General features: G+C 40.1%; 1 protein-coding gene across 1 annotated transcript; it reads left to right on the top strand.

The window, feature by feature from the left end:
* Window positions 1-90: 90 nt before the first annotated feature.
* RNF13 (ring finger protein 13) lies at window positions 91-24,758 on the top strand. Its single transcript, XM_065748302.1, has 10 exons — window positions 91-191; window positions 4,713-4,836; window positions 7,552-7,632; window positions 9,687-9,812; window positions 11,262-11,349; window positions 14,468-14,558; window positions 14,717-14,822; window positions 16,929-17,022; window positions 22,563-22,643; window positions 23,350-24,758. The coding sequence occupies exons 2-10, from the start codon at window positions 4,723-4,725 to the stop codon at window positions 23,712-23,714; spliced, it is 1,146 nt and encodes a 381-aa protein (XP_065604374.1). The 5' UTR covers window positions 91-191; window positions 4,713-4,722; the 3' UTR covers window positions 23,715-24,758.
* Window positions 24,759-25,243: the final 485 nt, after the last annotated feature.

Here is a 25,243-nt window from a genome sequence, read left to right as displayed (position 1 = left end):
CCCTCACCCGCTGCGTCACAGACCTGTTCCTGAGCGACGTCCGGCTCGAACAATGGGTTGCCGCGGGCCGACGCGGCGCGGGGGAGGGGCGGGACTTCCACCGCAGCCGCTGGGCGGTGGTGAGCGCGCCATGGAGGCGGACTAGACGCGGCCCTCGGCTTCTGGCGCCGGGCCCCGTGCCGACCCCGCAGGTGAGGGGGCCGTGGGTCGAGGTGGCGTCCGCCGGCTCCTCCCCGCCGCGTGGCGCCTCGGCATCGCGGCCGTTCCTGTGGCGCCGGGCCCGCCGCTCGTTGCGCAGCGCCTATTCGCTTCCGCCCCGGTCGCGCCGCAGGGCGGAGGGCCTCGCGCTCGGGCGGAGCACCGCGGGCCAGGCCGGGCGGCGGAGGAAGGCCGGGCGGGTTCCGAGCGCTCTGCGGGTCCCTGCTGGGACGCTGGTCGTGCCGCAGCGCCTTGCGGCCCAGCGCTGAGGTGAGGCGGCGGCGGGGCGGGGCGGGGCGAGCGGCGGTGAGGAGGAGCGGTGCCGCGGAGGGCTGCGTGTGTGCGGCGGGTTTGGGTCCTGTGAGCGGCCTTGGGTGGCGGTCGGGGAGGCGGAGGTTGGTGCTGACGGGCTGCTATTGGAATGTTGCAAACTGCTGCTTGGGGTGTCCGAGATACGTGTGAGAGCCGCGATGGCGTTTGCATAATGGGTGCCGTGGGGTTTTGGGAGCCCCGCATTGATGCGTTCGGACGGGGCGCAGCGGTCTGCATCAAACGATGAAAACCCCATCACTGTGCTTATGACAGGACTGATTCGTGGTGCGTTCGCTTTGGGCATTGTAATCCTGTGTGGCACTGAAATGGAATTTCGTGCCGCTGAGTTCAGATGTGAAAGTGAAGTGTATTTTTTTTCCCTCCGATAAACTGCTAAACCAACTGTTCTCTTGAGAACTGAACTGTGAGTGTAACTCTGTGGGCAGGAGTTTGTTCTTTGCTGCCTTTTATTGGGAAATAATCTTTGGGTTGACTGAAAACTATATTTCTGAATGTTTCATGTTTACATGTGCTTAGAGAAGCTCGGTTTGAGAATAGTTGCCAGGAGCTCCAAGTGTTCTGTCTGCTCAGTGTCCAGTTCCAAATCATTACTAGATGCTCTCTAATTCACACTTGCTGCCAAGGCCTGTCCATTCTGGCAGGTGTGACGTGGTGCTTTTGACACAGTGTGGGCACTGCACCAAGAAGAGCGTTTTCCCCTCAGGTTACATGTTCTGATCTGGGAGTCAGCTTACTGTTGTTTAAAGATGGGTCTTTGTAACGCAGTGAGACCCTTGTTTTAAAGTGAGAAGTGATACTGTGCTCTTTGCTTCCGTGAGAAGTTTAATCTGAAGTATATTATTTATTGTAAAATCAAGCGTTCCGACTGTGAGAAAGGCCTTGGCTGATGTATTTGAAGTTCATGAAGTTGTTCCGTGACCACCATGCTGCCCTCAGCACATTTTTCTCCCCACTTCTGACCTGATGGTCCTGTTCCATCGGGTGGAGGTGTGCAGCTCCCCAGGCTCAGTGTGTTTTGCAAGTTCTGGAATGCAAAGTGAAAAGCAGTCTCAAGCTCCCACAGTTACATAATGAGAACTCTATAGGTAGTCTAGAAAAACACATGTAAGTGCTCAAGACTAATTAATGTAGGAGAAGTTGAACGTAATTTGTGTAGTCTACAGCATACACCTGTATTTCTGTGCTGGAAGTTGCCTTGCTCAAATAAAGAATGTAGTCTACAAATGAGCCGTGGAATTCCAAGTGTAGGGCTTTTTGGTGTGTGTTGGAGGCAGTAATTCTTGGGCCTGGAAGGGTATGCGTGTAACTGTTGGGTGAAAAAGGCTATATGTGCTCGTTAGCACAAACAACTTTATTTCTGGTATTTTCTAACAATACTTAATGCTGTTTCAGTGCTTTCTGTATGTTGTGAGGAGTATGTTGAATTTATGGTCATGGTTGTAATACTGTGATAGTTTCTAGTGTCTGGTCACTTCTGTCATTAAAAAAAATTCTTTTTTGGATGATTGCCATTTTACTCTTCCAGTCTTACAGCTGTCCTTGTTGCCAGGGCTGACAGATTTGAGAAACTGGGAAATTGTGACTTAGAAATAAAAATTCATGGATTTTGTAATTCATTACAGGTTCGGTAACTTAACTTCTGTTTTTCTAACCAGTTGGAAGTTGCACAATGCATCATGGCTGATCGTTGGCTCTTTTTTAAAGACTGGATTATGGCCATAGCAATAATACAAGTAGAAATTATGAGGTAAAACTTGTCAGGGGGAGCAAAGGTCCTGATCTTTGGTGTCAGGTTGCCCTTTTTTAGGGAGGGGCATCAAGAAGAGAGGCAGGTTCTTCCCTCCTGCTTCTAACCTCCAGTGTCTGTCCGCACTGTCATGGGGCTGTGGCTGAGGATGCATTTTCTAGGTGCCAGTGATGGTCAGGTTGTACCCTCCTGTCTTATGGTAGTACAGGTTGGTGGGTGGAGGCTGAGTGGGGATTGTTCTCCATTGCTCTTCCTCTCACTAAAGAGGTTTGTTTATGTTAGGATGGTCCTCTTTGAAGAAAAATAAAAACAAACCAAGCTTAAAATATATCGTCCCCTTCCTCTATTAGCTTTGTTTGGAATAAACTGCCTGAGGGAATTCTGTCGTACTTTTTGAAGACTGTATCCAGCAGATGATGTTGATGGTCCAGTTGGATCACAGCACAGAATCAGCTGTTCTGAACCTTGCTGGGGCAGTCAGGCCGTAAGAGGGTGAGATGCAAGAGGGAACAGCAACTGTCTCTGATGTTCTGTAGACGACAGTGTTGTTAAATCATCCAGATTATGGTATAGTTAACATAAATTATTTTATAATCCAAATCTAGAAAACATCTCTCAAGTCAAAATGCCCTTAATGCTTTTTATTTTTATTTTACAAAATGCTCATATAGATTAGCTTTTATTATATATATTTAATTGTGTATAATTTTTGTACGTTGCCATGTCAGTAACCCAGCTTTTGTTTTGGAAGCGCCACGCAGGAAGGAAGCCACTCACATCCAGCTTCTAGGGATGGCGAAGGAGCAGCGTTCTCGTTTAGGCCCTGTTTCTCCTCTGGAAATCTCTGTCCTGTCAGCAGCCAGTCTTGATGTTCAGCTTGCTTTTCTCAACAGCATACATTAAAGCTGTGTCAAATCCTCACATAACTGTGTGCTGTGGGAGAAACAAAACAGTAGGAATCTTTGAAGTAAGAAGCATTAAAAGATGCATCTTACACATAAAGTCAAGGGCTGAGATGTGAGGAAGTACTGTACCACCTTTATGGCTAGTTGTGTACCTTTTGTTTGCCCACATGCCCTCTTCTGTGTAAACAACTGTATACTTTGATGGCAGTCATCTTTTCCCCACGTGACCCTGTTTCGTTAAGTGCAGGAGCAGTGTGCACTAAAATGTAGATATGGAGGACTGAAACCTCCTCCACTCCCTTGCCCTCCTGCCAGGTGTTTGGATGCTTGATTTTCCAGTATAGGTAGCAGAATTTTTACCTTCCTGTGAACACATCTCATTGTCTCTTGATGATAGTACAGGCTAAAAAAGCAGCAGTGGATTACCGACTCATGGTACTGAATGTTTTAGATGAAAGCTTTCCAGAGACACCATTTCTCACTGCGTGTAAATGGATGTGTCAAATACTGCAGCTTTGTTCCATGTTATGCAGGTTTGTGTCTTTGTGAGGCTAATAGGATGAAGTCAGCAACTTCAGCAGGGAAGCAAGTAGCGTTGCTCATAGAGGAAAAGCTTTCAGGCCCTTACCTTGTATTTTTCATATTTTTATGGGAAAATCATATTTTTATGGCAAAGCAAAATACCAAAACGATTTTCTTTCCCCTTACTGCTGCTTTTTGCTTTTTTTCCCTTTTCCTCTTTAACTAATGGTAAACCAGCAGTTTAAAATAACTGTTTCTATTAGAGAGCACATGCTCCTGCTTATAGGGAGATAAGTTGTTCCATTTGCTGCCGGTTTTGTTGAAAATCTATTAACAAAGCAGGATTGAATTTCCTTTTAATACTGTGAGTTGTTGATAAGCATGTAAGAATACTTTGAAGAGTATTTGTCTTTTGTGTTTTAAAAGTCTCAAAAATGCTCACACTTTACTGAATCAAAATCAGACTGAATCAGCTGAATTCTCAGTTGCCATCCAGCTCATGCGTCGTGTTACGCGTTTGTGCATTTCCCTGGAGATAATAGAATTTGCTGTTAGTCGATACCTACTGAAATTACACTCATTTTGCAAGTGTGTATTTAGTGTTTTTAGAATAAACAGTTTTAGTAAAACTACTTCAGGCACTTAAGAAATTTTGATGGCTTGGATTTGTGTTAGAAGAAGAACATCTGAGGGTGATTAACAACTTGTGAGTGCTCATTTCTTTGTCCCACTTACATTGCCATTTGTTGCCTGAGGCTCTTCGAAGTGCTGTTATTATTAGGATTGCCTGCATAAAACAAAACTTATCAAGGTTACATACTCCTTGTAAATGGGATTCGTTCTCTCTCTACAATAATCATATGCGTTAAAAATTATCTCTTGAAAGCAAATACAGAATAACTTCTTGCTCTTTGAGAGAATAAGTTTAGCTGTTCAATAGAGCTCAGTAAAATGACAGATGAAAGTATTTACTACAAGCTTTGACTTTTTTTTTCCCTATTTCACAGATATTAAAATATGCTGTTGTCAATAGGAATGCTGATGTTGTCTGCCACTCAGATATACACTATTTTGACTGTTCAGTTATTTGCTTTCCTGAATCTTTTACCGGTGGAGGCTGATATTTTAGCGGTAAGTATAAGAATATTTTTCTACGCAGATGAGATCTCCATAGAATTCTGTCTTTTTCTAAACAAATCTATTAATGAATAATTGCAGTGAATTTTATAGCAGGTAATTTGGAGGATTGTTGCCTTAAGGCTTTAGCTCAATACTAAAATAAACTGTACGTTTTCAAATGATCTGTCAAAGAATGTGTGCTCAGATACCCTATGATGAAAGCACTTTGTTCCTTCGTAGTCATTTAAGAACTTCCATTTTGATCGTGTATTCTATGGCGTGTTATAAGTCTGTTAAAACAATTCTATGATTATTTGGTCTAGATAGCAATTTAAGTTTGTGTGGTAGATGCCATTTTGTATGGTAAAACTATCCAAATAATGCATTCTGCCCAAGGCTAGTATTCTTTGTGCTGTAGGCTTTGTCAGTAAAGTTTTTGTGTAGGCTGCACTGACATATATGTGTATTTTAAAGAATAATATTATGAATAATAATTTTCAGGTTTTAAATAGTCTTTGTGTTGTTTGTGATGTAAGGCTGATTATGATGTAAGGCTGATTAATTAACTTGCACTCAGTGGCAAAGGATGCTCCTGTTCTTTGATGCCAAAATATCATGCCAATGTTCCTTATCTTGTACTTCCATGGAGGATGTTATGTATTTGTAGAATATTAGTAATTCAGTCCATTCCACTGAAATAATTCAATCTAAGTGCTGTAATATCTGTATTCTCTGCTAACCAGTGGCATCCAAGAAATGTGTTAATAGCAAACCAATTAATTTAGGAAAATGAAGTTAAAATCCTTGAAGCTATTGTTCAAATAAAAGTACATAAGTTCACAGCAACATGGGGTTCTCGAGTACTGAATTATGTTATTTGGATCTTTAAATTGTTACCACTGTGTTATGTTTTGTAGATGAAAAAAATTAAGCAGCAGTGCAGATAGATAACTGTGCTGTTACGACATTGACATTCTGTAGTGAAATTTTAAACTTGATTTTTGCTGTGGGCTTTATCTTTTTTTTTCCTTTCTTTCTAACTTAGCTGACGTTTCCTCTCTTCATAATAAAATTTATTGGTATGCTTACTACTTCCTACCATAGAAAAAATATTTTGGAAGCATACTTTGATTTCTTCTGTTCAAGCTTCTGCATGCACTATTCTAAAATAATTCAATCTAAAAATGAAGTGATTTTTATTCTGCGATATTCGGGTAATGGCTGTTCTATTTTGAGAATGTCTGTTAAGCAGGATATGAAGAAATGAAGCAGACACCTGCTAAAACTGCTATTTGAAAAGGAGACAGTAAAACACGTGATTGTTGGGAAAAAGAGGACATGTTTGTTTGCTGTCATGGAATTGAAAGCATACAGATAGCTTGTGATTTTGAAAGACTTTTTGGGTTAATGATTGTCTGAAGGCTAAAATTCCAGGCAAATCTTTGGATCTGCCAAGCAGAAGAATTCTTTTCTCTGCTGGTTTAGGTTTATGTTTTTGCTTCTTTGTTCTCACACAGTTACAGTTACAGCCTCAACTGAAGTGATAAGTTTATATAAAGTACTTGTATGTGTGTGTGTGTGTGTGTGTATGTATATATATATATATATATATATATATAATGCGTGTTTGACTTTTTTTTTTGTAAATGAGGGATAAAAATAAGTATGTTTTTATATGTCTCTTAGATTAAATTGGGGCTTGCGAGTAATTTAGGGGATAGCCTGCATGACACAAGCTCAGGAGGGACACTTTGAAGGTAGTAGGTGTGAGTGAATGATGAGGACAGCTAACTGGCACAGAGCTATGCTGCCTGATTTCAGGATGGAAGATCAGGAGGAAAGATATAATCGTTCTGCTTCATACAACAAAACAAATGCCTTTCCTTTAAGCTTAGCTCCATTGCTGCCTTTTCCCCTTCCATTTTAGTAAAGTTTTTGTAAGGGGAGCTTGACAGAAATCTTTTTCCTGTGAAAGAATTAAGATATATCATGATAGTGGTTTTTTATTTATTCTTTTTTTAATGAGAGTTCCCACATCTAAATCTTGCTGTTAGGAAATGCCTTCTCCTGAAATAAATATGATTATTTCTTGATTATCATGCGTAACAGTTTTACGATTCAATAAGCTGTTATTGCAGAATTCACAACTTTTTCAGGAAACTAGATTATTTATTAATTTATAATTACATTGAGAAGGAATTTCAGGATGTGTGTGATCCTTGCTTTTTGTCTGGATTATCTGTAGCTAGCCAACTCATTCAGCTATGAAAGATGTCACGAGGAAGGAGGAAACAAAGCTTCCATAGATTTAAGGTCTTTACAGTATTCCTCTGTTTGGAAATGAAAGCTCATTGTTAGTATTTAAAAAAACAAACTGTAGAGCTGCTTTTATGATGCTTACCTAAATAGGTAGCAGGGAATTGAGAAGAGATAACAACATTTGGAGAGTACTTTTGAGTTCGTTGAGGTCCCTCTGGATGGCTTCCCTTCCTTCTAAGTGTCAGCCACACCACTCGGCTTGGTGTCATTGGTGAACTTGCTGAGGGTGCACTTGAACCCATCATTGATGAAGATGTTGAAGAGCATCGGTTCCAGGACAGACCCCTGGGGGACACCACTCGTCACTGGCCTCCACCTTGACATAGTGTCATTCACCACAACCCTCTGTTGTTATATATTTCTGTCTTGTTGCAAACCTGAATTTTCTTTAAAATTTATTTCTCGTAGTATAACTTCGAAAATGGAACCCAGACCTTCGATGATCTGCCAGCTAGGTTTGGCTACAGACTGCCAGCAGAAGGCCTGAAGGTATTTTATAAACAAACAAACCCACATCCTATTCTGTGTATCTGCTCTCGTTAAACGCATTCCAAGTGTGAGATGTGTAGATGAATAAAATTCACGGTAAGGGGATCTCACTCAAGATGGAGTGGAAAGGGACTATTTATGAGGAGGGTTGCACAATTGTAGCTTTCATAGGAAATGATGAAAATACATGTTCTGCTTTTCCTGGATGGCTAAGGTAGGAGACATCCACACATTGTAATGGTATTAGTAAGTAACTGATGTAGAAACAAACATACCTTTTTCTGTCTAAAATAAAATAGATGAGGTAGAAGTAAATTATCCTCTAAGTTTATGGCTGAGATTTTGTAGCTGAAGCTTTTTCTAAATGCTGTCAATTCCAGGAAAATGCTTATGTTGCATTTTTTCTGCTTGCCTGATATTAGTGTCTTTGCAGTGATGTGAACCACTTACCTTCTCTAGGATCACGCTCTTACAGTCAGCATTGATAAGGTTGTTCAGATAAGTCTTCTTTTCAGTTTTCCTGTACTTGAAATTAGCATCTTCAAGAAAGGCACTTCAGTTTTGCTATCCAAATAGTTGAGTTCTTACGCAAAGTTTATCCTTTGTTACTTTTATTTATTATTATTATGGAGGTGGATGCAGAGAGTCAGTCTCAGTGCAGTAACTTGTTTGGCTGTCACTTCTAACAGTGTTTGAAAAAATATTTCTGATTGAGATGTATTTGCATTGATTTTGTGTAAGAGTTCTAAGCTGTAAGCATATTTATGCACGCCATCTTCGTAGTTTCAGTAGAGGGGAATTGCTATAACTTGTGCACCCATGGAGATGCTGAATAGCAGATGAGGGCAGAGAGCTGCTTTCCATTTCCTTCTGTCTCTGACATGGTAGGCCTTAAAATTTGGCTTTGAGATGTTGGTGTTGCAATGCTTGTGAGTTAAAAAATAAGCAAAAATGAAGCTGATGTCATACAAGTCAGGATTGCTTTTTGACTGCATGGTGTCCTCTTCACAGTGAAGAATTCTTCTGCAAATGAAGCTTCAACAGGACTTTGTTTTCATGCCTAGTGGGTTTTGTTATGGGGAGAAATGTAGGTAAAGCTAGTATCGTTGTTTACTGACTGAATTGAGAAGCAGAGTGATTAAGTGATTTGCCCTAGCAGTGAGCCAGTTTAATACAGCAAAAATAGCTGTAAGGAGCTTTGACTCTAACCTTTTTAACTGTTAGACCTTAACTAAGGTAAGTGTGGTCACCTTTGTAGAAGTAAAAATGAGTTCAGGTGCAACACATTCCTTTGCATTTTGTAATCATTACAGATTAAATTAAATTACCTTACACAGGGCATGGGCTATGATAACACCCATGGATAGTCACCTTGCAGAACTGACCTGCGGCAATTGGAGTTTGTATCTACATCCCTCAGATTTTTTTTGGAAGTCTGGTCCACAACTTTTTTAAAGTGAATATCCTATGACATAGTTGTGCTCAAGACCTGACTGCCCCCCTTTTTTTTTTTTTTCTCTCAAGTAGAAGGTGATGAGAAAGGGAACTTCTGTTCTATACATGTGACACTTGAAGTGCATATGATGTGGGGAATAATGCATGTCCAGGTTTGATTGGATTTGCTGTGTACAGATAAGATTTTCATACAGTGTTCATTTCATTGTCTCGGGTTTTTCTCTATACCCAAACTGTGTTAATCCTTCATTTCAGTTTTTGTTATTATTTGGAGTATGTCTTAGAACAGTAGTTCTGCAATGTTCATGTAGTATATGCAGTCTTCTTTTTACAGGATTGTACTGCAAACTCCAAGTTATGAACTTCAGCTGACATAAGTGGAAAAACTGTATTGTCTTATCCTTCAAATTTTTCATATTTTCTATAGATATAAAGATTCTGATAAATAAAAAATAAGTAGAGATGTTGCAGAAATGTCACAGTGGTAGGACTGAGTCAGTGGTAAGAGTTTGCTTGGCTATTATGTGAAAATAGTGTTTTCTTTCCTCATTTTTGTCTGAAAACTGTTTTTTTGACATTGTTTTGTGACTGCTTTTCAGGGATTCCTAATAAATTCTAAACCAGAGAATGCATGTGAGCCTATAGCTCCCCCTCCACTGAAAGACAACTCATCCACTGCTTTTATTGTGTTAATTCGAAGGCTTGAGTGCAACTTTGATGTCAAGGTAATATGCTTATGTATATTTTGTATTTATTTTTCTAAGAATTTAATGGTGCTTAGAAAAATAATATATAGTTAATGGCAGGGTAAGTACTGGTGTGAAAGGAGGGGAGAGTTTTATTCTCATGGAAACAAAAAATCTAAGGGAAATAAAGCCTGATGTTATGATTTAGTTCAAGATTACCCATTCTTGAGCCAGCATGTGCACCAAATAAAGATGACTGTTGCTGCAGTTCTGTAACATAAAGCATCTGGTAGCAGTATTTACTTTTCTTGCAGTGAAGTCATAGTATCGCAGAACGGTTGGGTTAGAAGTGGGCTGCCCAGGGCCCCATCTAGCCTGAGCACCTCTGGGGATGGGGTAATCACAGCTTCCCTGGGCAGCAGTGCTAGGGTCTCATCACCTTCTGAGTGAACCATTTCCTCCTGACATCTGACCTAAATCTTGTCTCTTAATTTAAAACCATTCCGCCTTGTCCTGTCACTGTCAGACAGTGTAAAAAGTCGGTCTTCCTCCTTTGCTGCCTTTTCTTGTGCCAGTAGCCAGGGATCACAGAAAATCTGTGACCTAAAATCTGTAAGCTATTTTAATGTTTTGTTTTTGTTTTTGTAGCTGGATTTTTTTTCTTGTGTTTCATGGTTAGATCCCTTGAACAATTACAGGGTCACAGTTAGGAGTAGGAGACAGTTCCAGGTGAGAACAGGCACATATGGACAAGTGGCAGGATGGTGATGATCTCAATTGGTAGAAGAGCTTTTAATCAAAAAGGCAAGCACTTGTTCATGAGAAACAGCTTTCTTACTGATTTCAGAACAGGATTTTGTCTCTACCCTCAGCTTTTGCACTGTGGTGTTAAACAAAATCACATCTCTGTGTGCTACATACTTCATTAGAATGGTCTGGGGTTTTATGTGTTTTAAATAAATGATACCTCAATGTATTAAAACTCTTCCACTTCGGGTACAAAGGCCAGGAAATACATAATTAAACACTGCATCGTAATAACGGCCAAAATCCCAGCTGTGCATTTGTTTACACCTAAAACTGCTCTTTATTTTATTTTTTAAATATTGGAATTCCTCAGAGTATCTGCATTTTCAATAAAATTACTATACAGATGGCACTGTGAAGGATGCAATTGTTGGGTAGAGTTGATTGCTGTTTACATGTAGTGAAAAGTTGCTATGCAATAAAAAAAACAAAACAAAACATTTCCTGAACCTGAACCATCCTTTTAATATGCATTCTAAAAATGAGTTAATCCTTTAGTTTTAGTGCACAAATAATGTTTGTTTATTTGGGACCCTGGGTAACGAGGATGATTTTATTTTAGAGGTGGAGCTTCTTTTATCAGCGAAAATGAAGTTATGTGAATGTTATAGCTTCCTGAAAACAAACCTAGTATATTTTGAATCACTGTTCTTTCTAACGAGTACTCTGTATGGGTTACAGGTTTTAAATGCACAGAGAGCTGGATACAAGGCTGCTATAGTTCACAATGTTGATTCCGATGACCTCATAAGCATGGGATCCAACGACAGTAAGTACAGGTATCACTTCTTCTCTCCTGTTTGAAAATCATTTCACCCACCAGAGTGTGCAGTATTACATGAGTATTACAGTTCTAAATATTATGATGAACTATGATTTAAACAAGAAACACCCAACAAACAGGCAAAAATGTAAAATAAATAAATAAATAACAGCCACCAGAACAAAAAGTTCCTACACTGAATGCTTTACAATGGCAGTTTTTCGTGTAAGAACATGTGTGTACTTGTGTGTTATTTGTGGTGTTAAGTTTGTATGTTCTCTTGTTTCTTTTGTTTTCCTTTGTAGTTCAACTATTCTGAATTAAGTCGTTAAATTTATAAGATAGATTTATATGACTAATGTGGATAATATAAAAAACAGCAAACCCCCCAAAATCCCTACACTTTTGGAAAGAACTCAGACTTCAAACTATGACTATTTATTGTTTAGTTGTTTCATAGGTTCATAAGGTTGGAAAGGACCTACAAGATCATCTAGTCCAACCATCCTCCTATCACTATCCCTACCCAACTACTACTAAATCAAATCCCTTTATGTTTCATTTAGTTTGTGCACTGCTGTGTGCATTTTATTTTTCCTTGAGCAAATGGATTCTTATTTTATCTGAAACACATATTGCATGTATGTATTTCTCACTTTTTCAGTTCAAAAAAGAATTTGGAGATTGGTATGCCATTTTTTTATTTATTATCATAGGATCATAGAATGGGTTGGAAGTTTGGGTTGGAAGGGACCTGTAAGATCATCTAGTTCCAACCCCCTGCTATAGGCAGGGAGACCTCCCACTACATCATGTTGCTCACAGCCCAATCCAGCCTGGCCTTGAGTGCTTCCAGGGATGAGGCATCCATGATCTCCCTGGGCAACTTGTTCCAGTGTCTCACCACCCTCACAGTAAAGAATTTCTTCCTAATACCTAGTTTAAATCTACCCTCTTCCAGTTTAAAACCATTTCCCTTAATCCAGTCACTACCTGCCCTTATAAGAAGTCCCTCCCCAGCTTTCCTGTAAGCCCCTTTCAGGTTCTGGAATGCTGCTGTAAGGTCCCCTTCTAGCTTTTTCTTCTCCAATCTGAAGAGACCCAGCTCTCTCAGCCTGTCCTTTCAGGGTGGTGTTCCAGCAGTCTGATGATCTTTGTGGCCCTGCTCTGGACCTGCTCCAACAGCTCGGTGTCCTTCTTGTGTTGGGAACCCCAGAACTGAACCAGTACTCCAGATGGGTTCTCATGAGAGCAGAGAAGAGGGGCAAAATCACCTCCTTTCACCTGCTGGTCACGCTTCTCTTGATGCAACCAGGGATACGGTTGGCCTTCTGGGCTGCAAGCACACATTGCCTGCTCATGTTGAGTCTGTCATCAACTGACACTCCCAAATCCTTTTCCTCAGGGCTGCTCTCAAACCATTCCCTGCCCAGACTGTACTCATGCTTGGGATTTCCCCAGCCTGGGTGTAGGACCTTGCATTTGGCCTTGTTGAACTTCAGGAAGTTGGTGTGGGTCTTCTCAAGCCTATTCAGATTCCTTTGGATAGCATCCCTTCCTTCTACTGTGCCAGCACTGATCCCTGAGGGACGCTACTCATGCCTGGTCTCTGCTTGGATGTTGAGCTGTTGACTGCAACCCTCTTGTGACCATCCAACCAATTCCTTATCCAGCAAGTGGTGTATCCATCAAATGCATTTTTCTCCAATTTAATGACAAGGATGTCATGCAAGACCATGGGGAGCTCCTTGGATTCCAGCTGAATGTTGATGAGGAAGGCAACACCTCCTCCCCTTCTTCTCCACCTGTCTTTCCTAAAGAGTTTAAATCTGTCCATTCCTACATTCTTGTCATGAGAGCCATCCCACCACATCTCAGTGATTTCAGTTACATCACAGTCCTGTAGGCATGTTCACACCTGCAGCTCTTCATGCTTGTTTCCCATTCTGTGTGCATTGATGTACAGGCATTTGAGTTGGGCTCCCATTAAGATTGGTTTACCAATTGGAGTCCCCTTATCTTGCACCTTAGGTGCTGTCTTACTGGCCTGTGAGCCAACTCTAGGCCCAGAGCATCCATTACCATCATCAGACTCAAAGTGGAATTATTTGAGGAGCTCCCCTTCTGGCAACTCTATATTAAAGCCCTCCTGATTAAATTGGAAAGCTTATTATGTTACTAGCTGTTCTGATTTAACCTTTGTAGGAGTGGTTACACTTAGAATATTGTTGTACTCTGTAGTTGGAATATTGTTTTGTTTTTATGATAATGTGTTTTTGATGTTGTTAATGCTGTTCTGATTTTTCTCTAAGGAGTTTCTTTATTATCTCCGATTGCTGAAGGTTTCCAAACATGAAACATGAACATAAATTTGAAGAATAAAAACCTTTTCAAAGTATAAACACCACTAGGCAAACTAGGAAATTAAACTTTAACAAACTAAGTGGAAGCTGAGTAGCCCAGAAAGCTATGTGAATATGATTTTAGTGAACTCCCAGCCCATGTGAAACTTAAATATAAACTGAAACCTATGAAGGAAATTTTCTAGAATAGAGACTTTATCTTTTGATAATTTTTCATTTGAGTTCCATCCTCTGAGCTTACTGTTAATCCTCATTAGTAACTGGAAAAGGCAAAAACATTTCAGTTGGTTTCTTGAGACTGAAGTAAAGATGTGGAATTTGTTTGTTCTGCTTTTTGACCTTTCCAATGTGTGTGTTCATGGTTAGGGTGAAAAGAAGGGAAGTGATTAAAATTTACATACCAGATCATAAAATACAAGTTGCCAGAAATGTTGGAAATCAGTGGAGCTGTGTGACATGACTCAGTAAGAACTGGTGCTCTGGTTAAACCTACTTTGATGCTGCTTTTTGTCAGAATACTTATTTTATGCTCCCTTTAAATAATTTTTATTTCTATTCCTGTGGTGCAGCCGGTAAATATTCAGTAGGAAAAATAATAACACATCTTATATGTCATAAAGATTTATCATGCATGTTCCTCAGTCTGTGTTATTACATTAAAATATATCCTCATGTTGTGAGAGTGTTGTAGTATTTGAGTCTTAACATCTTGAGTGCCCATACAGAGTGTATAATAACAGTTTTTTCTCCTTTTTATACAGTTGAAATTTTAAAGAAGATTGACATTCCTTCTGTCTTCGTTGGGGAAGCATCAGCTAATTCTCTAAAAGAAGAATTTACTTATGAAAAGGGGTGAGTTACCTAAAGACTTGATTTGCTGTTGATTGCACTGAAGTGTAAACTAGCCCTGGTTGTTGTTGGCTTTTTTTTTTTGTTGTTGCATTTTATCTTTAATTCATGGTGTATTATTTTCTAACCTTTCTAGAAACTTGTTATCTTTCTCTCTACAGTGGCCACGTTGTGTTGATCCCGGAGTTCAGTCTTCCTTTGGAGTACTACTTAATCCCTTTTCTAATAATAGTAGGGATCTGCCTTATTCTCATTGTCATATTTATGGTAAGTTCCTTTATTTAGTAACATCTTTTCACACAAACAGTGTTGCAGAACTATCACTGAAGTTAAATTAAGCAATACAGTAAAGGAACAGTGAAAGCTTTGTGTGCTGTATATACCTGTACTGTAATTTTTTATTATTCTTAGTGTGATAAACAGAGACTTGGCACAGGGAAATCAGGAGACTTTAGGAGATTCTACCTACTATTTAACTGCTTACAGAGAACTGTCCTCACTGATACTCTTACCACTGCATAAGCTTTTCCCTTTTCTCATACACTGAGAATGTGTTCCATTTCTTGTGTTGCTTAATTAACATTAGTCCCACTGTTCCACAACATGTCTCACACTGCTTTTTCACACAGGTATAGTATTAAGTCAGCAAGCCCAGAACCCATTAGTGTATATAGCATTTATCTTACAACATATACACTACCTACAGAGGTTCTCAATTGGGCATGCTGCCAGCAGGAGCGGGGAGATGATGATCCCCTTGTACTTAGCTTGGTGAGGCCACACCTCAATTCCTGTGTTAGGTGTTGGGCTCTTTGCTACGAGAAGGGCATCACGGCCCTCAGTGTGCCTGGAGAATGGCAAGGAAGCTGTGATGGGTCAGGAGCACAAGTCTTATGAGGGGTGGCTGAGGGAACAAGGATTGTTCAGTCTGGAGAAGAGAAGGCTCATGGGAGAGCTTACAGCTCTTTATAGCACCCTTAAAGGAGGTTGTGGCAATGTGGGCGTTGGCCTCATCTCTCTCCTAACTGGTGATAGGATGAGAGGGAATGGCCTCGAGTTGTGCCGGGGAGGTTCAGGTTAGATATTGGAAAATGTGTTCTCTTGAAAGAGCGTTCAGGTGCTGGAACAGGCTACCTAGGAGGTGGTGGCATGACCATCCCTGGAAGTGTTCAAGAAACGTTTAGATGTGGTGCTAAGTGACACAGTTTAGTGGAGAAATACTGGTGGGTGGGGGATGGTTGGGCTAGATGATCTTGGGGGTCTTTTTCAACCTTTGTGATTCTGTGATCTCTGTTGATCTCTGATTAACTTAGGAGATTATCTTTTCTTTTGATTAAAAAAAAAAAATAATAATGCGTCAACTGTTCCATAAAAGTTTACTGAGATATTTGGATCTTTAGAACTGCACGTGCTCCACTCATTATGAAAATAGCAGTGTTCTGCATCAGATGCAATATTAAAGTGTTACAGGGTGAGATAAATTTCTAAAGCATTTGCTTTAGGTATAATGCATAAACATTTTCTCTGAGAGAAGTCACAGATGCAGATTCTCTTAAATTTACCTTTTAAGACCCTAAGAGCTGGAGGTTATTTTTCTGATTCTGAATTAAACCAATCTTTTATTTAATATGTGATTTTGCAAGTTGTGATATCCTGTTGATACAAATTCTGAATATATTCCCTAAATATATAGGGAAGAACTACTTTTGCAATGCAAAAGAAACATTTCTGTAATATTAATTTTCACTCAGCATTTCTTGTCAGCCACGGTTTAGCCACTTGTCTGTGTGTTTGCCTTGTTTAAGGCCAATTGTTTGTCATAGTTGAAAAAGAAAGTCATATTACATCTCAGGATTAGAAACTGAATGGAAATGGGATTAAGGACTACTAAGAAAATGGAAACAGTCTTTAGCGTGACCAAAGAGAGCAAGATTCTATGGTTTGAAGTAAAGTTCTACCCTGCTTCCCAGACTACAGTGTAAAAACAGGACTGATGAACATGGAAATAGTCCTCTGTAAGAACTACAGTAATCTGAAACTGCTGTGAACAAAACCAGTCAAATTTAATGGATTGTGTTTAGCCCTGAATTATGCCGCTATGCCTCAAGGAGTTTGCACCAATAGCTGTTATTTTAGAGGGAATTTTACTATTCTTATTTCTTTTCCAAAAATGTGTGTGCTTATTCCCTTTCAAGTGCTGTGGTAATCAAGGATGTCCTTTAGGTTTGTTTGTCTTTATCCTTGAGACAAGGGAAGAGGCGATTCAGCTCAAGCGTCAGTCCCTTTTGACAAAGGCTCTTAAGTCCAAAATTTCAGTGTTCTTTTGTTGTTTTAAATTACTGTTCACACTGTCTTCCTTATGTCTGTTTCCAGATCACAAAATTTGTGCAAGACAGACACAGGGCAAGAAGGAATCGGCTGAGGAAGGATCAGCTTAAGAAACTTCCCATACACAAATTTAAGAAAGGCAAGTGGATTGGTTTTTTTTTTTTGTCTAATTAGAAAATACTGTTTTAATATGAAAAAATACCTAAATTTAAGTATTTTAGAGATAATTTTGAGTATATGACAAATGATAATGGAATTTGGGTGAGAGCGGACACAAAAGGATGTCTTGGCCTTACTTTCACTGAAACAGAGTGCTAATACTTCCTCAGTAGAAATAGAGCAGACACCACATGCGCACTGTGGGTGAAAATATTTCACAAAGTCCTTACAGAAATTCCCCAGATCTTCCTTGCTGCTCTGTCAGTAACAGTGACAGCAGCGATCAGTCACTGTGGTGCATTATACCTGTAATTTATCTGGAATTGGATAAATAGCAATGGTGTGTGAGCTGTCTGTAATTATAGACACTGTAAAAGCAAAGATACGTTGTGGGTATAAATTAACTGCTTTTCCAGAGGAGTGTTCCTTTCATTCTGTCATTGTGATTCTTTTTTTAATAATTATTTGTATGCAAGATAAAACAATAAGAAATAAATACATAGCAAGTTTAATTTGTTAATTGAATTTAAAAAATGTCCTCTATCATTCTCTATTGCAGTCTATTGGCTTTTAAAAATAGAAAAAAAGTGTATTGTTTTTTAAATGTTACCATCTTACCATCCAGTTGTTCTTTCATAAAAGCTATTGCTACCTATGAGAAGAAAAACTGGAAAGAGTACTTAATTGATTACTGAGTAATACATATCAACAGGGATTTGCTGATGCATCAGAACCATGTTAGAGGATATGCTTGGATTCAAGGATAGAACTGCTTACCATTCTTTGCCCTTGATAAAGCCAGCCTGCATTATTAATAACACCACTGTCAGTTTGTGCAAAGCAGATATTCAGGTTGAGTGGATACAGGTTTCTGTACAATGTTAGTCAGCTTCATTTGGGAAAAAAACTAAAAAAACAACCAAACACAAAAAAATGCTAGAAATGTGTGGTTTTTTTAGTAGGCTTGACTGAAACTTGCTGTAATGATCTATTGCTATGCGTTTAAAATTCTGAAAAAAATTACCATAAGCCAACAGATATTAATTTTGCTTCCATTTAGTGATTCCCTGTAATTTTTTTCTGTATTTTTTGTAACAATTAAAGAGAACTATAGAAAAGAAAAAAACAGGAAAAAGAAACTCATCAACATGTGGCTTCAAGAAAGTCACTTGCTATGTTTGTCAGATAATCATGTGCATGTGTACAGCTGTAATAACTATCTCAGGATTACATGACTAAACAGCAAGTGCATGAGAATAACTTATTTGTTGTTTTCCTCATTCTTCTTCCTCTTTCTTTTTCCTGAATCTCCTACCATATGAATTGTTTAGAGCTCAGTTAGTCGTAAAGCAAACCTGGCTTTGTGCATCCAGGTGATCATTGCATCTGGTGACTTAAACAAAACAGTACAAAAAGCTTTTGTATTTTTTTTACTTCAAGAGTCTCTGTGCCTGGCCTATGATAGTGTTAGCAGTTCTGCACAGAAGGGTCTCAGCCCAGTTTGCATAATACTTTGTCAGTTTCAGGCAGCACAGTATTGGAAGGACGTAGAGCTGTTAGCCCAAAGGAGGGCTACAAGAGTGGGGAAGGGTCTGGAGGGCAATGTGTGTGAGCACTGGCTGAAGTCCCCCAGTTGATTCAGCCCAGAGAAGAGCACACTCCCCAGTGGCCTTGTGGTGGCCTGCAGCTCCCTCCCATTCCTCACCTGAAGGCAGCAGGCATGGAGCAGGCTCTGCAGGGCAGTGGTTGTGGCTCTGAGCTGCTGGGGCTCAAGGAGAATTTGCACACCACTCTCAGGCTTAGGGCTTTTATTTTGGTGCTGTGTGGAGTCAAGGAGCTGGGCTCAGTGATCCCTGCGGGTCCCTTCCAGCTTGAGATGTTCTGTGATTCTGTTTTAATGTTGAGGGAAGTAGTTAAGTTGGTCCAAAACAGCTTAGTTAGAAAAGTATTTGTAGTGTTGTTATTCTCTGAAATGATCGTTATTCATCTGTTGCAAATTATGTAGTGTTTGAAAGTTAGCTGCTTATGAAGACTCTCCTGACTTCAGTGCACAATGTTAATTTCATGATACTTAAATTACTTAGTCCCTGTAATCATAAACATAATCATAAATAGATCCTACTCAGAAAAACATGCTTTGGCAGATTGACAAATCCATGTATTCTGTGGATGGCTGAGCACAGTAGTGGTACCATTAGGTACCAGACAGATACCTTAAACATCCACATTTTGTGAAAATACTTTTAGCTTGATAATGTGATGGAAGGAAATAGTTATCTGCCAAAAAGAAGGACCACACCAAATCAGTTCTACAAAATGGTGAATGTTTGCACCTCTTCAGAAGGACATCTGCTTTTCATACTGATCAGCTCTGTTGAGATGAGCTTGGAACTGAACTTTTGAGTAATTATGTTATAAATTATTGTGGCAAGTGAATTAAGAGCTGCACGTGCAGTTGAGGTTTACCCTCAAAGCTGCTGTCACAGAAGATTCTAGGCAATTTCATTGAAAGCTAATAGGTTTAGCCCTGTGGCTGCTGTACAGCTCTTTGTCCAGGATTTTGGAGTTGCTACATCCACAAGACTTAATAGAGCTATTTAATTAAACATTTAAAGTCTGAAATAAGAGCTTAACTTTGTTCAGTCAGCTTTGTAGTGCTTTGTGTGTGCGTGGGGGCAGGGGGGAGTAGCCCTGTGTGTGACAAGTGGAAGGTTGTAAAAATAAATGTTTTTAAGCAAAGGCATATTTGAGTATCATGGCTGTTGAATTTTTACGTGTGTGTCTTTGTATGTAGATTGATAACATGCAGAAACTGAGGAAATAATGGTAAATAGTGGTACCTGAAAGGGTTTTAAAAATCTGTTCCAGAGTAATTACAGTTCTGCAGTATTCCTAAACTGATCTTTTTTTTTCCCTGCAAATGGGATTATAACTGGTCTAATTACTGTTCATTACTGACCCATTTGCCTGATTGCACAGTACAGTGTAGGTTTAATAAAGAAAACCAGGCCTAAGGTGTGCTGAAGTCTTGGCAGACTTCATTTTGGTGTTCATCAGCACACCACTGTGTGCTGTATGTGTGGATAGATTATTGTGTTTCTGAAAACATTGTATTTATGTATCAAGTAAAAGAGAGTTTTGTTTCATTGGCATTTTATTTAAGCACGATACATGGGTTGCTCCAGAAGTAGTGCTTCCTACTTATTTCCATGGAAACTAAACAGATACGGAGAGCACAGTAATGCTTTTTGGTGGAGCAGATTCTCAGCTACAAAACACAATTTGTCAACATAGTCACCACCATTAGCAGTGCATTTTCAGCAGTGATGAACAAGAGCCTGCATGCCGTGCTTGTAAACGTGTGCAGCAGCAGAGGTGACTGCTGTCACTTCAGTGTAGTTGTGGAGGTGGAACCTCCGAAGTTAGTTTGAGAAGTAGTGATGTAGGATGTGAAACGCAGAGAAAGTGTATGGGACTCAGAGTGCTGAGGAGGCCCAGTGCTGCACGGGCTTTACCTTCCTGCCCCGAGCCAGGATCAGGGCAATGGTGCTAATAATAACCTAGAGAAATGCAGCAGATGGACTGCAGCCAATGGGTCTGGTGGGTGCAGGTGAAGCAGGTGGGCTGAGAGCCTGTTCAAACCTACTGTGTAATAAAAAAAAGCCTTGTGAAGCTGGGATGTGGTAGGTCTGGCTGGATACGAGGCCTTGATGAGAACAAGGGAAAGGTCTTCGTTGCAGTTTGCTAAGATGCTGTCAGACTTTTGGCCTCTGTGCTGGAGAACTTGAGCACAGGCCTTATTGAGAAAACAGATGCTTTATCATGGTCATTTTTTCTGAGCATTGCTACACATCTAGAGAACCACATAACTGTAGAGGTTCAAGGGGACCTCCGTGGATCATGAAGTCCAGCCCTGCTGCTAAAGCAGATTCTCTGCAGTGGTTGCACGTGCCTGTGAACAGATCTCTGGGGCACGCCCCAGGGCTTTTCAGGCAGTACTGGGTATCCATCATTTCAGCATTGAGTCCTATAGGGTTGGTGCCTCTCTTTGCTGCAAAGTGCATACCAGATAGTGTGGATGCAGGCGTGCCAGCACCACGTGTGGAGCAGATGACTGCACTTAGACAGGATGTGCAAACATTCATTGGATCACCTGATCCTGTAACTAGCCTGTCCCTCAACCAAACGCATGTTAGTTAAGTGATAAGAAAGCTTGCAGCTCTGCTTGCTGGCACATGCTTCTGGTCATGTGACAGGGAGGACACAATGGGGCAATGGGCTAAGCTGACTTCTTTCTGGCACCCTGTGGTTTGGGAATCTCAGTGTGGGCCATTGTCAGGGAGTGCAGCCCTGGCACGCTGCTGCTAGTAAAAGGTTGTGCAATTCTGGACTGTGTTAGAGAAGATCATCTGTCTGAAGTGCTTGTGGCTTAGTAACAGCGTTGGATACGTGCAGGTGGGATAAATCCTGCTGAAGTTTCTGGCTTTAGCAGTTGTACCAGGGTGTCTCCATCAGGTAACAGTGAAGTTCTGAGACTTCATTTCAAGGCTAAGGAGAGTGATAATAACATGAGCACTAATGAGGCCACATCTGGAAGACTGTGTTGAGCAAATGGCCTTGAAGGTGGAGAAGAGACTGGAGCATCTCTTCTAAGAAGGGCTGAGGCTGGGACTGCTCAGCCTGAAGAATCTCACCAGCGTTTAAATGTGTGAAAGGAGGGTGCAGACAGATAGAAACAACTCTTTTTGGTGGTGCCCAGGACAGGACAAGCAGTGTGTCTGAATACTGAATTTGAATATTCAAGGACCACGGAGGTTAGGAGGTGAATGTTGGTGTTGATGCAGTGTATTTTACAGCTTTGTTTGCAATTATCTTATCTGTGAAAGAGACGTAAACTGCTGCTGTAAACGTAAGCTTTAGAGGGCCAATATCTTCCAGGAAAATAGAAAGGATTTGGACTGATGAAAGACTGTACTATAATACCCTTTAATGGGGGAAAAAATTGCTAACAGTTGTTTATAGTTTGGTCACATAATATGCCATGCTACATAATGTCAGTGCTGCAAATAATGTACCTTAACTTGAGGTTCAAAATGCACCATGATGTAAACTTTCTCGTATAACTAAGCTGCCAATCTTTTATTTATTTTGCTTTATTTTTTCTCATTTACCTTCATTACTTTTCAGTAAAACTTTTCTGAATAACCTATTATGAGCTGTATGGTAAAATGACTCCTACATTTAAATTATTTCATCATCTGTTTAGTAAGAATGATTGATTGTTACAGAGAGAGCACTTCCCCCCCAGTGGAAAACATTTTTATTTAGCTGGAGGGAAAGTGAATGGGCTGTAGTCCTAATAAGGAACTAAATACAGTAAATTAACAGTAGAGCATCGAAGAACCTGTCCCTTGCAAGGGTGGGAAGGTATGCAAAACGGAAAGAGCACCTATATGCACGTGTTGGAAAAGTTCTATGGCAAATCTTGTGAAGTGAAATGGATTCTTGTATGTGCTGTAGGAGATGAGTATGATGTGTGTGCCATTTGTCTGGATGAGTACGAGGATGGAGACAAGCTCAGAATCCTTCCATGTTCTCATGGTAAGCAGCTGCACCTCAAGTCTGGTGTTTATGTTAAAATAGCTATCTAAAATGCCATGTCTGGAGATAGTGATTTATGATTTTATCTGTTTACTTATTTATTTTGCCCGAGCACATAAGCAAATTGGGAGAAGAGCAAACTTTTCTAATACTATTTTTGAAAGAAACAAGGGCTGACGCTGCGGGCTGCATTCTTCTCTGGATGTGCATATGAAAAACATTCTGGGCTTGACACTGTCCCCTGAATGTCTGTACTGAGTAGGGAAGATGTTCCAGAGTTTCCATGTACAAACATAAAAGTAGGCTTTCACTGTCTCCAGGACAGTCAAACCATACAACCTCAGCTGATGAGCGCCTGAAGGAGCGGGTGCAGTCTGTGCTGAAGCCACGCAGCAGAGTGCTGCCTTGGCTGCACTTAGAACTCAGTGGTGGTGATTTTATCAAATGTGGCCCGTTGCAGGACTGCTGTCAGATCCTTTCCAAGGAGGAAATGAGTATTTACTGAACTGCTTCTGCCCTAGATCCTCATCTGTTGGATGTCATGTTGGATGTGCAGTCCAACTGCCAGCAAACTTCCATGTAAAATTCTCAGTTTTGAGTTAAATTCTGTAATATTCATGTTTTCCTTAATCTGCTAGATTTCTGTTTCTGTTAAATTGTCCTTTTTGCTTAGATAATAACGTACTTGTGTTTTGTTTTCTAACAGCGTATCACTGCAAGTGTGTGGACCCATGGCTGACGAAAACAAAAAAAACATGTCCTGTTTGTAAGCAAAAAGTGGTCCCTTCTCAGGGGGACTCTGACTCTGAAACAGACAGCAGTCAAGAAGAAAACGAAGTATCTGAAAATACCCCCTTGCTTAGACCACTGGCCTCAGTTAGCACTCAGTCATTCGGGGCTCTGTCAGAATCACACTCCCATCAGAACATGACCGAGTCCTCAGAGTACGAGGAAGATGACAATGACAACATTGATAGCAGCGATGCAGAAAATGGAGTAAATGAAGAAAGTGTCATAGTTCAGCTCCAGCCCAATGATGAAAGGGATTACAGAGTGACAAATACTGTTTGAGACTACTTATGACAAAAAGTGAATGAATAAAAGAGTTCTTGAGGTTATACAACACAAACATTTACGTAGGTAATATATTTTAATTTGTAATCCATCTGGTTTCTTCAGTAGGAGCGGTTTATGTAGCTGTACTATGGTTTGTTTAATCATTACTGATAGGTTTATTTTTGATTCAGGTATTCAGTCACACCTTCTGTCGTCTCAAGACAGTTTAACTGGACTCCACAATGCTAATGAATAATGTTAATAGCATATATCAATAGCAATCTCACACAGGCTGCTTTGAACATTGGGATTTAGATGGAAATAATTCTGTAACTGTGGGTGGGTCATACTGATAGCAGTATTTATTATGTGTATGGTATGTGTTACCCTTAAGCCCAACAAAAAAAATCTATTTGCATGTTTGTGTAGAGTTGTCCTAAAAATTGTCACCACTATCAGAAACCAAACGTAGAGAGGATTCTATATGCTGGTCTATCAAAAGAAAGCAGGGAAGATTCCACTTTTATCTTAAAGCAGTGATTCCAAATAATCCTTTGAAGATTGCCACAGTAGCTGAGCGCAAGCTGTCCTGTTGAGCAGTTCCTAGGATAAGGAAACTTAGAATATATGTATAGTTTTAAGTAGTTCATAAATTAAGATCCATCGTTAACACATTAATTTACTTTGTTTGCTACTATGACGTATGGTCTGGTTTTCAGCGATGATGGGGGGGGCTGGGTGACTAAAACAGAAGATTTTGTTTCACATAGAATTTTAGGTAAGTATTCTATTGATCTTCAACTCATATACCTCTTACTGAAGAGCATTTTATGCTACGTTAGTCTGATAAACTGTACATAAACAAATTGTTCTTCAAATACCTGATTAACAGAACCCAGTACTTACCAGTGTATCATGAAAAAGTAAATTATATACAATGCCTCTGTAACTACGTAGAGAGTAACAAAACATGTATAATCCAAATGCGTTTTTTTTTATATGGCCTTGAATAAGGAAAGCTTGAAAGAATGTTAATAAACGTGTTTTCCACTTTAAGTATCAAAAGGAATTTATTTGACTTCTGCATTACTTAAATTCATTGTGTACTTATCTATATTAATGGGTGTGGTTGAAGTGTTTCTAAAGACCCATAATGTGCAGTTGTGATCAGTCCTCAGTAACATTAACCTACGCTGTCCCATCTGTCCCAGCACAGTTGGATGCTGATACAGCTCCGTTACAGCACTACAGGCTGAGGTGCACTAAGCTGCAATGAAAACCTTAATTTTTGTTCATTTAGTTTGAGGAGAGAAGCTTGAGTCAGTCCAGGTGTGTATGTGTAATCTGGGGGGAAATAAAGAGCCAAATACTGTTCATGTTTCCTGCTCATCATACCAACACCTTTACAGCTGAAGACGGAGTGCTTGTGTTCTGGAGGTCAGCAAACCCCAAATCCTGAGCTGAGGTGATGGGTGAGGTGCTTCCCTTTGTTATCACTGACCTGATGGGCAGTGTGGCTACGTGCACTCCTTCCTTAAGCCTAG

This window comes from Cyrtonyx montezumae, unplaced genomic scaffold (assembly GCF_038088225.1).
Source record: "Cyrtonyx montezumae isolate F1298 unplaced genomic scaffold, pur_monq_1.0 scaffold_5, whole genome shotgun sequence".
NCBI lineage: Eukaryota > Metazoa > Chordata > Aves > Galliformes > Odontophoridae > Cyrtonyx > Cyrtonyx montezumae.
Note: the sequence above shows the minus strand (reverse complement) of the source record. Positions and strands in the feature narration are given on the sequence as shown.

Bases quoted from the DNA above. Each gene is read 5' to 3' on its own strand.
- RNF13 (XM_065748302.1), top strand. From the start codon at position 4,723: ATGCTGTTGTCAATAGGAATGCTGATGTTGTCTGCCACTCAGATATAC. The intron at 7,633-9,686 runs GTATTTTATAAA...ACTGCTTTTCAG, and splicing joins TGCCAGCAGAAGGCCTGAAG to GGATTCCTAATAAATTCTAA. The intron at 11,350-14,467 runs GTAAGTACAGGT...CTTTTTATACAG, and splicing joins AAGCATGGGATCCAACGACA to TTGAAATTTTAAAGAAGATT.